Source organism: Lepus europaeus, chromosome 7 (assembly GCF_033115175.1).
Source record: "Lepus europaeus isolate LE1 chromosome 7, mLepTim1.pri, whole genome shotgun sequence".
Taxonomy (NCBI): domain Eukaryota; kingdom Metazoa; phylum Chordata; class Mammalia; order Lagomorpha; family Leporidae; genus Lepus; species Lepus europaeus.
In genome coordinates this window covers 78,194,777-78,212,444 of record NC_084833.1, presented here as the reverse complement: position 1 = coordinate 78,212,444, position 17,668 = coordinate 78,194,777, and the positions used below count along the sequence as shown (strand labels likewise).

The window sequence follows — 17,668 nt, the reverse complement described above, 5'->3', positions numbered from 1 at the left end:
CTGTCTCCCTCTGGGTCTTTTTCTGTCCCTCTCTGTCTTTCTGTTTTTCTGTGTCTCAAATAAAGTGAAGATAAATTTTAAAAAATCTACAAAATTAAGTGAATAATTGAATAAACACTGTAAGTTGCTTAAATACTTGTTGGACATTGTCTTGTCACTCTGCTAGTTCCTAGCAGTGGAATCTGATATAGTCTGTGAGGATTAACAGGAAGCAATGTTAAGAAAGCAGACTAGTAAGCCGAGTATAATATGATGGGAATACATAGCGTGGATGAGCGCACATATGAGAGTTATTAAAGTTTGGGATTCAGACATTCCTTCTTGTGGAACATAACATCCATTGAAATAACGTGTGAGAAAACCCTAAGCACAAGACTTGGCACTTAGTAGTTGCTGACAGACTTACTTTTCATTCATTCAATATCCTCTCCACCATCCAAGCTGGAGGGTGTTTAAAGATATCAGTTTTACTTCTACTCCAACCTGGTGTTTTTAAAAAAATTTTTTTTTCCAGAGTGATCACTCTTCAACCCCTTTTCCTTGTCAGAAAATTCTTAACAAACTTGAGAACAGGTTAGAATCTCTTGTCAAACATTGCTATGAATAAAGAAAAAAATCATTAACTTAGACTTCTCTGTCACTTACTTATAAATAGTAACCAAAGCATAATTAATTGTCACTAAAAGAAGCTTGCTAAAGCCTGCAACTGTATTAATGCAATCCACTGGTTTTCTTCAAGATATGATCTAGAGTGTTGTAAAGGTCTGAAGGGATCTTGGAGATTTAAACCACGTCATTCTTTTTTCAGATAACACTAAAAAGCATAAAGTTAAAGACCATGAATCCAGAGACAAATTTTTAATAAAAGAGAGTTTATAAAAAGTTGAATAGCAACAAAAATAACACTAAAATTTTAAAAGAGGGATGGACATTATGGCATAGCAGGTTAAGCCACCACTTGGGATGTTTGCATCTCATACCTGAGCACTGGTTTGAGCCCCAGCTACTATTCACTTTTGATCAAGATTCCTGCTAATGTGCCTTGCAGGCAGCAGATAATGACCCAAGTACTTCACTTTTAAGTTTCCACCCTCACGTGAGACCCTCACAAGTTCCTGGTTCCTGATTTCAGCTTGGCTCTGCTGTGGCTGTTGGTGGGCATTTGAAGAGTGGAGCAGTATGCTGCCTGTCCCTCCCTCTTACTCTCTCTGTCACTCTGCCTTTCAAATATTAAAATTAATAAATAGTAAATAAATAAAAAAAACTTTAGACATAATACACAACTGGAGAAAACACTTGTAATATTTATGGCAATTTAAAAAAAATTATCAAGATTGTGATTCAGTAATAAAAAGGCAAATAAATTTAATATAAAGTATAATGCACTGTACCTCACAAAAATGTACAGGTATTATGTTAATTAAAATTTTGAAAGAGTAATATAAAATAAAAAGATGTAAACAGGTTTATGGAAACAAATATAACTAAACTATGACATGTGTAGGAAATAGATAAATTCAAATGAATATTTTCCTACTTTCCAGAGTAAAAAATTGATAAATTTGTCAATAGTTAGTGAGTGAGAGTGTAAGGTGGCAGATATGGTTTAATTTGCTGTTTATGGGTATGCAGATGGTTCCACTATTATTGACAGGCAAGTCATGTAAATATAATCAGTAGAGAAATAGAAAAAAAAAGGCATAAAAATGCCCATCAAGGAATGTGAAACATCTACACGGACTGATGTATAAATATTTTTGGAATACATTAATAATTAGAAATATACAGAATCGCACGGAAATGGAATTCTTAAGTGTGTATAAAGCATATTTTCTCTGTAAACACTGGAACATACCAGGAGAGTGAGACTTCTCTTATTTTGTTCATTCCTTCACTTTTGAATTTTCTAAATTTTTTGTAGTGCTGGAATAAGTTTTAGATAATTCCCCCCAATTTTTCTTTAACAAAAAAGCCAGAGGCCAGTCGAGTATCAGGCCCTTTAAGTTTCATTTTATTGTTCCCTCTATTTGCTTCTGGGAATCTGATTCCCAGCCTAACTGAACACTTTATAGTTTCTTCAATGTGTGCGCTTCCATCTTATATTTGGCCTTGTTTGCTCCCTAACTATAATATACAGTCCCTTTTCATATCTGCAAATTCTCCTCATCATTCAAAATCAATCCAATCACAGCTTTTCTAGGAAGCATTTCCTAATTCTCTGAGCAGAGGTATTCTTCCCTCTTCTTTGATTTATATACCCCTCATACTTCTTATCGAGGCAATACCATATTGCTATGATTATTGCTATTATATTCTGCCTCTTCTAATGGACTGTAAGTTTTAGAAATCAGGCATTTTTATCCATCCTAATAAATAAAAAGACATAATATCTAGCATGGTATCTCAAATATAATCAGAACTTAAAATGTTTTATGAGTGAATGAATCTTTTATGATACAGCAGTTGGCAGCACATTGATCTTTTGAGACTGCAAGAAATTGTCCACAGTCATCAAGAATATGGCTTTGTAGGAGAGCACATTATTTCCTCTTAACTGCGCCCTTTACTATTATCTAATTTGGAGCACATTATTGAACTTCTCCACCGTTCTTTTTCAATATATAAGTAAAATAATGTAGAACCCATATTACCAACATATGCATGCTGATTATGTGAAATCAAACTTGTAAAGAAATTTATAATTACACAAAGTTTATGAGGGTACTTCAAAAATTTCACGGAAATGGAATTAAATGATAGTGTGCATTTTTCCCAAACCTTTTAAAGTATCTCCAAATAGTAAATACTGAATATATTTCTCTGGATAAATTATTATATTAGATTGATTCCTTGGATTATTAATATATTGTACTTAAAATTAGTACAGAGAATCAGAGTTAGCATGAGTGTCCAGGAGTAGTATATTTTGATTGCAGATTAATTGATCCCTGGAATCCTATTTGTCTGCATGTAAGTCTTGAACTCTGTTTCCTTGTTTTGGACACCAAACGTCCATTGTCTTTCTCAGTTAATATTTCCAGTGTTACTGGTTTCAGTGAGCCAGGGGCTGGGCTTCTGATGCACATTTTTATCTTATATATTTTGAACTCTTTAGGGATCAGTACATATATCACTGTTCTTATTCCAAGTGTTCCAAGTGTTTCCTACCTGACTATGCATGAACCATAATACACAATAGTTGCTTATCTGCTCAAATTTCCCTTGAGACTCAGCTTTTTCAGACCAGTGATTCTGTCTCATTATTCAGTTTCCTCAGTGCCTAGAGACAAGTCTGATGGTTTAGTAACATGATAAAATTTAAAAACATGTTCATAGCATTGAAACAGTATTAAATTTTGCCTTTGTAAGACTTGAGCAAAGTGCGGGCAGGTGTTCAGCCTAGCCATTAAGACACCAGTCACAACATAGCCCACATTGCTTCAACACATGGCTCTATTTCCTGATTTCTGGAAATGACTTATGGAAATTACAGTTTATAGAAATACAGATCCTAGAAGGAAGTTGTGTTAGTTCAAGTAATTGGGTCCCTGACACTCTTGTGGGAAACCTGGATTGCCTTATCTCCACAATTTAGCCCCACCTGCCCTGGATATTATAGGCATTTTTTTTTTTTTTTTGGTGGTGATGGGGGGTACTCAGTGGATGGAATATCTCTCTTTCTCTCTGTCTCTCTCCATATCAAAGGAGTTTTAAAAACGATTTGCAAAAGATTTAAGAGGCAATATCAGAAAGATGGCAAATAGAACTCTCCAGCACTTGTCCTCCATAGAGACATCAATGCAAGTATTAATCTATACATGAAAATAACTTCACAAGTTCTAAGAATCCAAGTGAGAGACCATAACACCTGTATACAGCACAGATGCATTAAGGAGGGTAAGAAGAATAGTTTTACACAAACCACATCATCTGTCACCATTCTTATACAGCATCATTTAGAAAGATACCCTCTGAGTAGAGGAATGAAAAAGAAGTAGAAAAGGACCTTGCATCATACTCTAAAACTTCGTCTGCCCCGGTAAAATGTGCATGGCCCCAGGCTTCAGGCATGCTTTATCATCAACATGATCACCATAGCCCTAGTACCAGGGTTGGCACAGGCAGACCCAATTTACAGTTCATCACTACAGTAACAGTTCATCACTACAGTACACTGCTGTATCACTACAGTACAGTTCATCTAACACTTGGCCAACCTTCACAGCCTCAGGCTCCAGGTTGATATTCATACATTGAACCTCTCAGTTCAAACCAGTGCCAAAAGGATCTACTAGCCCAGATCCATAAATTCCCAGTAGACTTGGTCTCTGGGACTGCCTAAATCTAGGCTGATTTGATCAGACCCAAGCTCCAGACCAGTTCTGGCATCAGACAGGCTTAGTTTCTCTGGGTTTTGTATTTCCTTCAGTAACAGTACCAGGCTTTCCCTTAAGGCCTAAGGCTTTACATGCAACCAAGCAGATCCAGCTTGACCAAAGACTCTTGCAAAAAACCCCTACTTGGACCACACTAGATGGCATCCCCAGCATTTCTGGATGGGCTGCCTGATGATGAACTTTCTGACATAAAGCCAGTCTGAAAACACTGAAATAGGTAGCTCATTCTTCAAATGTGCAGACATCAACATAAGGCAACAAGAAACATAAAAGAACAAAGAGATATAACACTACCAAAGAACATAATAATCTCCCAGTAATTGACTCCAAATGGAGAAATACAAACTTCCTGAAACAAATTCAATATAAATATTTTAAGGAAACTCATGAACCTAAGAAAACAAAGAGAAACAAATCCATAACATCATGAAAGCAATAAATGACCAGAGTTTTACATTGTAGGGGAAAAAAAGAAACATAATTTCTGGAGCTGGAAAATAAAATGGATGAAATGCCAAAGGCAATGAAGAGCACTATTATCATAACTTATTAGTAGAAGGAAGTATTTGCAACTTGATGACAGGGCAGTGGAAAATATAGTTAAAAGAGACAAATGGAGGAAAACGAAAAAGAAAACTTACCAGATTTATGAGATAGCATCAGTAAAGAATTTTCTTTTAGTTATACAACTTCATGAAAGAATTTTAAGAGAGGGAAAACTAGGTAGAAAGATTTTTAAAGAAGTAACAGCAAAAGCTTTGCAAATTTGAGGAAAAATATAAACATTGAAGAACAGGAAGGTGAAAGATCTCCAAAATTTATTACAGAGAAATTCTTTCTACATTTGTGTATTTGTGACACTTTTGACAAAAGCAATGGATTATAAAATATTGGATTGTCTTCTGGACTTTACATTCTGTTCCATTTTCAATGTGTTTTTATATTAGTATCATGTTATTTTTTAAGAAAGTTTTTATAGGGTGAGAATGATCCAACATGGGAAGCAGGATAAACTGCAGACTCATAGAATGGCAGATGTCCTAAACATCACTCTGGCCTCAGAATCAGCCCTTAAGGCACTTGGATCTGGCTGAAGAGCCCATGAGAGTATTTTAGGCATGGAAAGCCAAGACACTCTAGCAAAAAAACAAAAACAAAAACAAAAGACCTAAATGAAAGATCTCTGCGAGTGAGATCCCAGTGGAAAGTACGGGTCATCAAAGAAGGAGGTACCTTTCTCTGAAGGGAGGAGAGAACTTCCACTTTCATTATGACCTTGTCTAAATAAGATCAGAGTCAGTGAATTCAAAAGGCCTCCATAGCCTTGGCAACTCATGACTAGAGCCTAGGGTGATTACTGACACCATAAACAAGAGTGTCAATTTGTTAAGTCAACAACAGGGGTCACTGTGCACTTACTCCTCATGTAGGATCTCTGTCCTTAATTTGTTGTACATTGTGATTTAATGCTATAACTAGTACTCAAACAGTATTTTTCCCTTTGTGCTTCTATGTGGGTGCAAACTGTTGAAATCTTAATTTAATATATACTAAATTGATCTTCTGTATATAAAGATAATTGAAAATGAATCTTGATGTGAATAGAAGGGAAGAGGGAGCGGGAGAGGGGAGGGTTGTGGGTGAGAGGGAAATTATGGGGGGGGAAAAGCTATTGTAATCCATAAGCTGTACTTTGGAAATTTATATTCATTAAATAAAAGTTAAAAAAAGATTTAAAAAATTTAAAAAAGAGAAAAAAAAAAGCTTTTATTAATTTCATAGGTACAACTTTAGGAACATAGTGGTTCTCCTCCCATCCCATTCTTCATGAAGATTCATTTTTTAAAATTTATTTGACAGATGGAGTTAGACAGTGAGAGAGAGAGACAGAGATAAAGGTCTTCCTTCCGTTGGTTCACCCCCCAAATGGCTGCTATGGCTGGAGCTGTGCCAATCCAAAGATTCATTTTTAATTCACTTTATATACAGAAGACCAACTCTATACTAAGTAAAGATTTCAACAATTTGCACACACACACACACAAAGTACAAAGTACTGTTTGAAAATAAGTTTTACAGTTAATTCTCATAGTGCAACTCATTAAAGACAGAGGTCCTACATGGGGAGTAAGTTCACAGTGAATCCTGTTGTTAATTTAACAATTAACACTCTTATTTATGATGTCAGTGATCACCCAAGGCTCTTGTCATGAGCTGCCAATTCAATGGAAGCCTTTTAGTTCACAAAATCTGTCAGTTTAGACAGGGCCATAAGCAAAGTGGAAGTTCTCTCTTCCTTTCAGAGAAAAGTACATCCTTCTTTGATGACCACTTTCCACTGGGGTCTCATTCACAGAGATCCTTCATGTAGAACATTTTTTGCCTCAGTATCTTGGCTTTCCATGCCTGAAATGCTCTCATGGACTTTTCAGCCAGATCCAAATGCTTTGAGGGCTGATTCTGAGGTCAGAGTGTTGTTTAGGGCATTTATCTTTCTATGAGTCTGCTGTGTGGACTACTTCCCATGTTGGAACATTCTCTCTTTTTTAATTCTATCTATTGTTATTACCAGACACTTAGTCTTATTTTTTGATCCCCTTGAAACTTTATCCTATCTCTATGATAATTACACACTTAATATGATCCCTTTAACACATAAGATGGCATTAGGACCACCCAGCTCATGCATCTTGAAATAAGGAATATTATTCTTTTTGCTGGAGATAGTTTTGATTATTCAGGGTCTTTGTAAATTCCCATATGAATTTTAGAGCTGTTTTTCTCTTTCAGTGAAGAATGACATTGGGATATTGATAGGGATTGAACTGAATCTGTATGCTGCTTTGGGTAGTATCAGTATTTTAACAACATTAATTCTAACCATTGTATATGGAATATCTACTTATTTGTGTTATCTGTAATTTATTTCACACTGCTTGATAGTTTTTACTTCCTTCTTAATGTTTTCTTATGTGTATTTTATTTTTGATGCCATTGTAAATGAGATTTTTTTCATACTTTCTTATTAATATAATTCATTATTAGTATATGGAAGCATTACTTGATATTAATTAATTCATTTATCAGTACTAATAGATTTTTAGTGGATTTTAAAGGATTTTATATATATATGTATATATGTATATATTTTATATGTATATATATAACATATAAACAGCACCCAATTAACTTCTTTCTAAATCCAGAAGCCTTTTCTTTTTCTGATTTCTTGCTTAATTTCTCTGGCTAGGACTTCTAATACCACATTGAATAAAAGTAGTGAGATTAGGTATATTTAATTCTTTAGAAGTTATAGAATTGTAGAGTTTTTAAAATGTCAAACATTCATGAGAACTTGAGGCTGGCATTGTAACACAGTTAAGCCACCACTTGGGATGTCTGTATGCTTTATCGGAGTGCTGGTTCAAGTCCTGGCTAATTTACTGCTAATTCAGTTTCCTGTAAATATGCCTTGGGAGCAGAGATGATGAGTCCCTGTCACCCATTTGGGAGACCTGGATGGAGTTGCAAACTCCAGGTATTAGGGGAGTGAATCAGTAGATGGAAGATTGGTCATTCCCTCTCATTCTCTCTCCCTCTCTCAGTCTTTGCCTCTCTTTATCACTCTGCCTTTCAAATGATAATAAGTGTTTCAAAACTTCATGGGGACAAAAGCATATAAGAATAATTGTCTTAAAGGACTCAATTTATCTTTTCTGGTAATATTTATTTTTCAACCTTTCTCCTTCCCTTATATATGTGTGTAGATGATTATGACCTTGTATTGCTATCATAATTTTGGAGCTTATACATGTTCTTAAAAACTGGTTTCTTGAATAAAACTTGGCATGAGATATTAGTCAATTTTCATTGCATGAGAGACAATTAAATATTAAGAATCAGAGTGGAATATTGGCTTGGCAGTTAAGATGATGCTTGGAACGCTCACATTCCATATCAGAGTGCTGAGGTTCAAGTTCCAGATCTATTTCCAATTTCAGCTTCCCTCTGATTGTGTATCCTGGAAGGAAAAAAGAGATAACTCAAGTACTTGGATCCCTGCCAGCCATGTGGGAAACTCAGATTGAATTCAGGGCTCCTGACTTTGGTGTGGTCCAGCTTGGAATGCTGTGAGCATCTGAGGAGTGAATCAGTGTATGGAAGATATCTTCCCCAGCCCTCTCTATCAGTTTCTTTGCCTTTCAAACAAATAAAATACATAAACATTAAAAATAACTGAATAAACTTGAATTATGATTTTAATAGAATAGGGAAGATAGTGTTGTTGTATTTACCAAAGAATATGATAGTGCCTGAAAGCAGGTATAAATCTTGCTCTGTGTTCATTATCTGGTGTGAAAAAATTACTTTACAGTGAGCAAATAAAGAGCTCTACAGCATTAACCTGTCATGATTTTCCTCTCTCTTTTTGAAGAATTCAAGCAACAAATAGCTAACCTTCCTCTGTTACTTTCTTTTCTGCTACCATCAACTATGAGTAAATCTAAAACCTAATATGGTTAAGATATTACACAAGTCATAGAACAGGATTAATAAGATGAATAAAGCTCCATTATAATTAAGTCACATTAAAGTGTAAATTGGACAGTTGAACCATACAACCCTGTGTCTGGAGAATTGGTCATATATTGCTCAAGCCAATGGGAGTGATCAAGGACTGTACTTGCTATTATATGAAGGTCTGAGGTATAAAAGATGGTATGTTATAATAAAATTGACAGAGAGAAACAGGTACATATTGATAATAAATGTAGCAGGTATGTCCTAACTCAGATGGTCTTAGCTCTTGTGCTAGCTCTGTGTGCTTTCTTTCCTGCTTCTATGTGCTTTACTCTTAACTTCATGCCCTTGCAACCATTCAGAAGGCTGATGCTGGCACTGGGACCACACACTTTATCTACAATTAGACAGGTTTCTAGGCATTGTCCATCCCACATCAGAGGACAAATTATAGTGAATGGATATTTAGTATGGGATTCATAGCCTTTGCTTTCAGATAGGGCAAACTGAGGTAAATGCCAATGTCTACAAAGATCTGGCTGAGTCTGAGACTTTAACTGAAATTAAATTCTTATTTGGCTTTTACCCTTTTCTTATCTTACCCTACCCACCCCCTACTTTCTTTATAATGACATACCTCTTTCATAAAATATTTGCATCTAAAATCCTTGTTCAGTATCTTTTTCTGAAAGAATCTGATCTGAGATCATAGATCATAACTCTTTTTATGTGATAACTATAGTCATGTTGTACATATACCTGCTGCATTTAAATCCAATAGGCACACAATCTATAAAGCAATGTCAACCAACCTGTCAACAAACGCATGGTGAAGAAGAAAAATGGGATCATTGGCAGATCCCTGTACCTGGGACATCGTTCCATTCATATACATATGCAAAGCATTATGCATGCTGCTTTGAGTGGCATCTGCTATCCCAGTAAGTGGATTAGCAAATCCTGTTGGTAAAAAAAAAAAAAAAAGAAAGAAAAATTGAAAGTCTTTGTATAATAATTGAAATTCTAAGTGATTCTATCATTTGATTTAAAACTACAATTGAAAGCCTGTTTCACAATAATAAAATCAATAATAAAATTCATTATAGAATACTTACATTCTGATGTCTAGAGAGTATTGAACTAATCTTTGTGTGATTGAGTGGCATTAATTTGGGTACAATGGATAGATTAATCAAATGAATTAAGCTGAGCCAATTTGCTCTCCCTCCTGTAGCTTCTGATTATTTTTACTCCTTTTGAGAATGAAAAGTCATAAGAGCATTTTATAATAATCCTGATAGGCATTCTCACTTCAGTTTGTAATAGCACTTAGAGCAGATCTTTGCAGGCTGTTACATGAACTCTTGCTTTCAGTTCCAGAGAATACCTTTCACTTTGTCTTATGGGTTCAGAAACAGCATAAAATGTTTGACTTCCCACATTACAATTCATCATTGACAGTCCTGAGGATACGCAGTAATTCTATGTTTGGTTTTGCAAAATATCAATTTAAAATCTAACTAATTTCATAAATGTTTCCATTCATTGTATCAGGACTAATAATAATGTGAATAATAATTACAATATGAGCTATTTTAATATTAACTGTGTTAACTGCTTTTTTGTGACATACATACTTCAACAGCAGCCTTGTTGATTAGATGTTATGACGGCAATAAAACTGAGGTTCAGAGTTCTGAGTTTATCAAGGCTATGCAGGTGGAGTAGGAATTTCATGTCCATCAATTAGGCATTAATAATATGTGAGCTCTTGTTATTTTGTGTTCTCTATCATATTCCTTTTGTGAAAAGGTGGGGTAAGATATAATTTCAAAGTCCATTCAGACAAAACAAACAGATGGGAGAGACAGGAGCACACAAAGAAGTTTAAGTAACAAAGCTGAATTGTAGGCAGGAACCAAGTTGGGGAAATATGGCTAAGTGCTATTATTAAACTTAAAAATTGAAAATATTCAGAAAACCGAAGTTGTGATTAAGAGTATAATCTAAATTAAAGTTAGGATAAAAACAGTGAGGCCACTAGGATTTGGGCAGGGGAGTTCCGGTTTAATTTCATGCAACAAAAATTACTCTGTTGGCAGCTTCATTATCACAGATGTAGCCCTTGATTTCTATACCTAATGCCTAGTGTCCTCCTACCATTGTAATTCACAGTCCCCTTAGTTGGTGATGGCTTTTCCCTCCTTTTAAGCTTCTTTATTCACTTGGGGAGATCATAACAACCTCTGATGATTCTGGAAGGTTAGTTTAAGAACATGCTCTTCCCTCTTCCCTGGATTCTCTTGGAAAAGACAACGTTGTTGGATAGGCATTGTACATACTGCTTTGAGAGGCATCGGCTAAAGTGAACATCTTTTGATTTAATTGTTTTTCAGCCCTTGTTTATACTCTTGTGGAACTGTGGTCTTTCTATTTTTTACTCTCTGAATATAATGATTACTGGTGCACTATACCTGTGATTATAGAGTGGAGTGAAATTATGTTTTTGAAAAAATCAAAGAAAAAAAAAGGAAGGAAGGAGGGGGAGTGAGGGAGGGAGAAAGAGAAGGAGGAAAGTACGGTTATCTCCTTGAATTGTACCAATGAAATACATGAAATCTGTTCTTTCTATATTAATAAGAGATTTTTAAAAAGAAAACACAAAAAATAAAAATCCTGTTTTCTAAAAGACAATTGGAAAGAAGGTTAGTTTACCTTAATGATTGAAAATGTGAGTCATTAAATCATTTGTTTTACAATTACAATGGAAAGTCTGATTCATTTTAGTGAATATGGTAGTTACTACATATAGGCATTTTTCTAATAGTTTATATGATTCATTCATATCAAATTGAGAAAAATACTATAAATACTATAAATTATGTGGCTAGATTGTTATAGACTTGATAACAAATGCTTAGAGATGCCAAAGAACTGGTCTAAGGTCAAAGAACAAATGGAGAGTTAAAGTTGGGACTGAATCCTGTTTTATTTCTTATCCTCACTGCTTAACTGACACTCTACAACAAATATTATTTCCATTATTACACTTCCTATTCATATGTGTTAGGCATCTGGCTGTGTCTTATATTCTTTTAAGATTTATTTATTTATTTAAGAAGTCAAAATATTACACAAAAATTAAAAAAGCAAAACAATAAAGCAAGATGTTATCTTAAAAATTAATAAACTAACTAAAATATATATATATATATATAATACACAACCGATTGTGTTACTCTGTTGCTGAAGCAAAATAAAATTATAAATTAAGAAAGTGGGGCTGCACGAGGGGCCATTGCCATCATGAATGACACAGTAACGATCTTGATCAGGAAGTTCATGACTAACCAACTACTTCAGAGGAAACAAATGGTCATTGATGTTCTCTAAACTGGGAAGGGCAACTGTGCCAAATGTAGAAATTTGGGAAAAACTAGACAAAATGTATAAAACCACTCCTGATGTCATCTTTGTATCTGGATTCCTAACTCATTTTGGTGGTGGCAAGACAATGGGCTTTGGCATGATTTATGATTTCTTGGATTATGCTAAGAAAAAAGCCCAAACACAGATGTGCAAAACATGGCCTGTATGAGAAGAAAAAGATCGCAAGAAAACAGCAAAAGGAGCATAAGAACAGGATGAAGAAGGTCCGGGAAGCTGCCAAGGCCAAAGTTGGTGCTGGCAAAAAATGAACTGAAGATTGGATAACAGCCGAAGCAGTAGATTTTGCAGTGACTTTATTTATGTTGAATGTGTGAATTTTTCATGGGAATTAATAAACTGTAAAAACTTTCACAAGCATCTCTTGGTTGAACTATATTTGAGGTTCACCAGAGGTTTTATTGTAAGTCTGCTGTTACTGCATAGCTTTTAGTTTAAACTGCATAGTTTGCTGTTACTGCAAGTTTATAGGGCCCATTTAAGCAGTCAGTGAAATGAGATGCAGTTTATCCTCTTTTTTTCTGGGGGCCGGCGACATGGCTCACTTGGTTAATCCTCTGCCTGTGGCGCCAGCATCCTATATGGGCGCCGGGTTCTAGTCCCAGTTGCTCCTCTTCAGTCCAGCTCTCTGCTCTGGCCCGGGAGGGCAGTGGAGGATAGCCCAAGTGCTTGGGCCCCTGCACCCGCATGGGAGACCAGGAAGAAGCACCTGGCTCCTGGCTTCGGACTGGTGCAGCGCCGGGTGCCGGCCATAGCTGCCATTTGGAGGAGTGAACCAACGGAAGGAAGACCTCTCTGCCTTCTCTCTCACTGTCTGTAACTACCTGTCAAATAAATAAAATCTTAAAAAAAAAATTTAATAAACTTTTAATTGCACTTAAAAAAAGGAAAGTGAATAAAAAATGTCATTTAAAAGAAAACAGCTGATGATATGTTTTTGTACTTTACCAATGATGAAATCTGAACTTTGAAGCAAAAATTAGAACTCATCACTAGAAAGATATAAATGTATGTGACTTTTCAATATTGTTTAGTTTTATGCTTCATCAATTAGAAGAACTTCTTAACTGTTTGGCAAATGATCCATGCTTGATATTACAAAATCATATATTGGTAAAATATGTATTCTTAATGGAAGATAAAACAATAGATTCTAATGTAGCAAGTACAACAATTCATTGATATGATTTCATATTTGACAGTGAAATGAAACTCTTAAGAAATTACCAATTGTGATGGTTCAGTGTAGAAAAAGGAGATATATAGTTATCTGAAATATTTTCAATGATAGGCTCCCCATTCAATTATATAATTGCATGAGGTTGGATTTTCTTCAAGTTCTCCAACAGAAAAACATGCACTATATTGGGTGAAGAAGCAAACATAATAATCCAGATGCCTTCTAGAAAAAGTATAATGTGGTGCCATTTCACTTACTAATTATGTGATTTAGACTAGCAGAATACATTTATTATTGCTATTATTATTTTTAAACAATGAATATTTTCAAAATGTCTGAGTTTTAGTTTTTTCTTTCTTTTAAGAGATGTATTATTTATTTAAAAGGCAGAGTTACAGAGATAGAGAGGGACCAACAGGGAGAGACAGATCCCCCATTGGCTTGTTCACTCCCCAAATGGCTGCAAAGGTTGGAACTGGGCCAGCCCCAAGTCAGAAGCCAAGAGTTTTTCTGTGTCTCCCAAATGGGTACACTGCCCCAGATACTTAGCCAATCCTCCAATACTTTCCCCAGGCATATCAGCAGAGAGCTGGATCAAAAGTGGATCAGCCAGGACTCAAACCATCACCCATAGGGAATGCAAGCATCGCAGTTGTCAGCTTTATCCAAAACACCACAATGCCAGTCACCGAAGATATGAAGATTTGAATCAACATCTTAACCATTAGGCCAAATGACCACCCCTAAAATCAGAATTTAAAAGATAGTAACATCACAATATAAACATGAAATGATTGTTGAAAATATATTGCTGATTTAACTAATCAATATGTGGTGTTTATATATATATATATATATATATATAAAGATATCACACATAACATATGTACAGTTAAATCAGTTTTAGTTTTTAAAATGGTAAGCAGCTATAAATATAACCCACATAAATAAAAGCTTCAGTTCTCAATGTAAGCATATTAATTGGATTCTGAAACCAACATATTGGCATTGGTCTCTATTGAAAATTATAATATATTCTTTTTTTAAAGATTTTATTTATTTATTTGAGAGGTAGAGTTACAGACAGTGAGAGGGAGAGATAGAGAGAAAGGTCTTCCTTCCGTTGGTTCACTCCCCAGATGGCCACAATGGCTGGAGCTGCACTGATCCTAAGCCTGGAGCCAGGTGCTTCCCCCCCAGTCTCCAATGTGGGTGCAGGGGCCCAAGGACTTGAACCATCTTCTACTGCTTTCCCAGGTCATAGCAGAGAGCTGTATTGGAAGAGGGGCAGCCGGGACTAGAACTTGCGCCCATATGAGATGCTAGCGCTGCAGGCAGAGGATTAACCTACTTTGCCAGGGCGCCAGCCCCTATAATGTATTCTTAAATATGAATTAAAGTCTTTTAATTTATCTTTGATATCTGAGGTCTTTCAACTCATATTTATTAAATTAATAAATGCAGAAAAATAAAAGTCCTACTTTTTCTTTTGAATATTCATTGCTACTTAACAAGGGCATTTTCCCAAAATTTGTCTCAATGAAGTGTCCATATATCTCAAGCCTTACTCTGAATTTACAAGAAAATAATCCTTATTTTGGTCCATAAAGATTTTCCAGGGCCGTAAATTGAAATGATGGGGAATGAGACTATCCCTTAGTGAACTGTTGCTTTCCATGACAGAGACATATATAAATATGTTTTATAAAGATGGATAACCTATGCTAAATTGTAAGAGAAACTGAGGAGATTATTGAAGATTACAGAGAAGAGAGGAGAGGGAGGGAGGGACATGTTTCTTGTGCTTCTGGTAGGATTTGGGTGTACATGCATGCTCACCATAGTATAAGTGTGTGATAATTAAGAAAACTTACAAATGAGGAAGATGTTCATAATTTTAAAATTGATACTCAAATCCAGTTCTATATGACTTTAAAATCAGTGTGTCAGAGGACTTTAAATGGCCCTGCCCCAATATGGAAAGTTTCTGTCCCCCCTACCCCCGCCATCGTCAGCCAACACACACATCCAAAGCTTCCTTCTTAACATATTATTTGAAGCAAGATTTTCTTCCCTTTCTTTTTATTTCTAACTGTGGTAAAATACACATATAATCTTCTATCTTATCCATTTTTTAAATATGTGATTCAATAGTGCTAAGTACATTTACATTGCTATGCAACCAATCTTCAGAACTTTTTATTTGCAAAGCTGATAACATAAACTACCCATTTCCCTCTCTTTCAAGCTGTTGACAATTTCTGTTCTACTTTCTATTTCTGTGACTTTGAATACTCCAGGAAAATCAGATCAGTGGAATCTTTTTTTTTTTTTTTTCATTGCCACTTGTTTGGGGACGTCACTTAGCATGATGTCCCCAAAGTTCATCCACATAGTAGCATGTGAGAAAGTCCTTACCTTTTTAAGGCTAGATAACACCCCCATGTACATATAGATGACATTTTGGTTATCTGTACATCCTCAGAGTACATGTAAGTTGCTCCCTCTTGGCTATGAAAAATGCTACTATGGACATGGATGTGAGAGTATCTTTCAACATTTTTCTTTACCTACACAATCTTGATTTGTATACAAGATCCTACTATAATGTTCTGCATTGTAACATGCATTTATACTCTACATTATGGCATACATAAATCCTCTTATCAATTAATATGCAATACTCTATTTATACTATGTATATAATGTCCCTGTATATGAGTTTATCTATTTGTGGTTCAATATTTAGATTGTTTTCCATTGCTTGATATTTTAATCACACCTTAGTAAAAATGCTGAGACATTGACCTTTGTACCCCTATTTACTAATAAAAATCCTAACAGTTGGATCTTAGGCTGGGTTCCCTAGAAATGGCACCCAAGACAAGGTTTTGGGGATGAGTGATTTACTGAAGGAGGGAAGCAGGGTGTTTTAATTCATGGTAAATATAACAAAAGCCTTAAATAAATTTAATTTCTCAATATTCACATTCAACATGAAAGACACATTGCATTCCAGTATGATTAGGAAGGGTGAGTAGAAGAGAGAAGAGATGGAAGAATAATTATAAAATGTGTAAATTTATTTGAGCTAATCTCCAATTTTTTAAAAAAGATAGTCCAGGTTATATTATTATTTTCACTTATTGTTATAAGTCCAGTTTTATGCAAAACTATAAATAAACTTTCAACTATTCAAAGCTGTTTCTGAAAGAAACACAAACTGGGTTTCTACCAAATGTCTCAACAATGTCATTGGCTTCCAAGAAATCTCTCTTCAAAAGTGAAAATAACTCCTAAATGTTCAACAGTGATAGCTTCTAGCAGGCTATTAATATGTCCTAACTAAAGTGTTTGTTAGGGCAGATGACATGACTATGTTCTTGTCACTCTTTTGCTTTGGGAGACAAGACACTGAATTTGACAGACATTCGTACTAGAGTAATCATACTCATGGTTCTTGTTTTTTTTTGTTTGTTTGTTTTTGTTTTATTAATGTGAGCCTATTACAAAAGTATTACCTCTTCCCAGAAGGCAGGTTCTTAAAATACACAAAACAAAAGGGGAAAGGGGAGGGTTGCGGGTGGGAGGGAAGTTATGGGGGGGGGGGGAAGCCATTGTAATCCATAAGCTGTACTTTGAAAATTTATATTCATTAAATAAAAGTTTAAAAAAATACACAAAACAAAATACACAAAACATCTACAAAACCTTTGTTCACAATAAAGCAATCCCTAGTTTGTTTCAGGAATTTAAAAAAAATAGCAATGTTCTCCTCTAATGAAAGAGATACATTCAAAGCAAACCTGCTTAGAAAGTAAGACACTTGACATTTGTTTGACTCCTTACAAAGTGTTCTTCGCTCTGATAATTTGGAGAAGACAAAAACCGGTTATGTTCTGAGTATAGTCAATTCAAAATGCAAAAAACATAGACTATCTCCTAAACTTATTATAATACTTGCTGAGAATTTTGCATTAGTCTAGTGAATGAATAGTAACATACTGTAGGACTGTTGTAAGGATTAAATAAGATTACAGGTGAGAACTGAGAATGTTTGGCACATAGGGATTTCCTGTTCTTTTTCTGATCAGTACCATTGCCTGCCAAGGCAGTAATTCTG

At 35.1% G+C, this 17,668-nt stretch overlaps 1 protein-coding gene and 1 pseudogene across 1 annotated transcript in view; one reads left to right on the top strand and one right to left on the bottom strand.

Annotated features, from left to right (window-relative positions):
- TYR (tyrosinase) overlaps positions 1-17,668 on the bottom strand; it is a 96,392-nt gene that overhangs the window by 56,638 nt on the left and 22,086 nt on the right. Inside the window, exon 3 of the mRNA XM_062198296.1 lies at positions 9,731-9,878. Within this exon, the coding sequence (XP_062054280.1) occupies positions 9,731-9,878 (148 nt within the window). The remainder of the gene's footprint in view (positions 1-9,730; positions 9,879-17,668) is intronic.
- On the top strand, positions 12,225-12,616 carry LOC133764618 (small ribosomal subunit protein eS24-like; annotated as a pseudogene).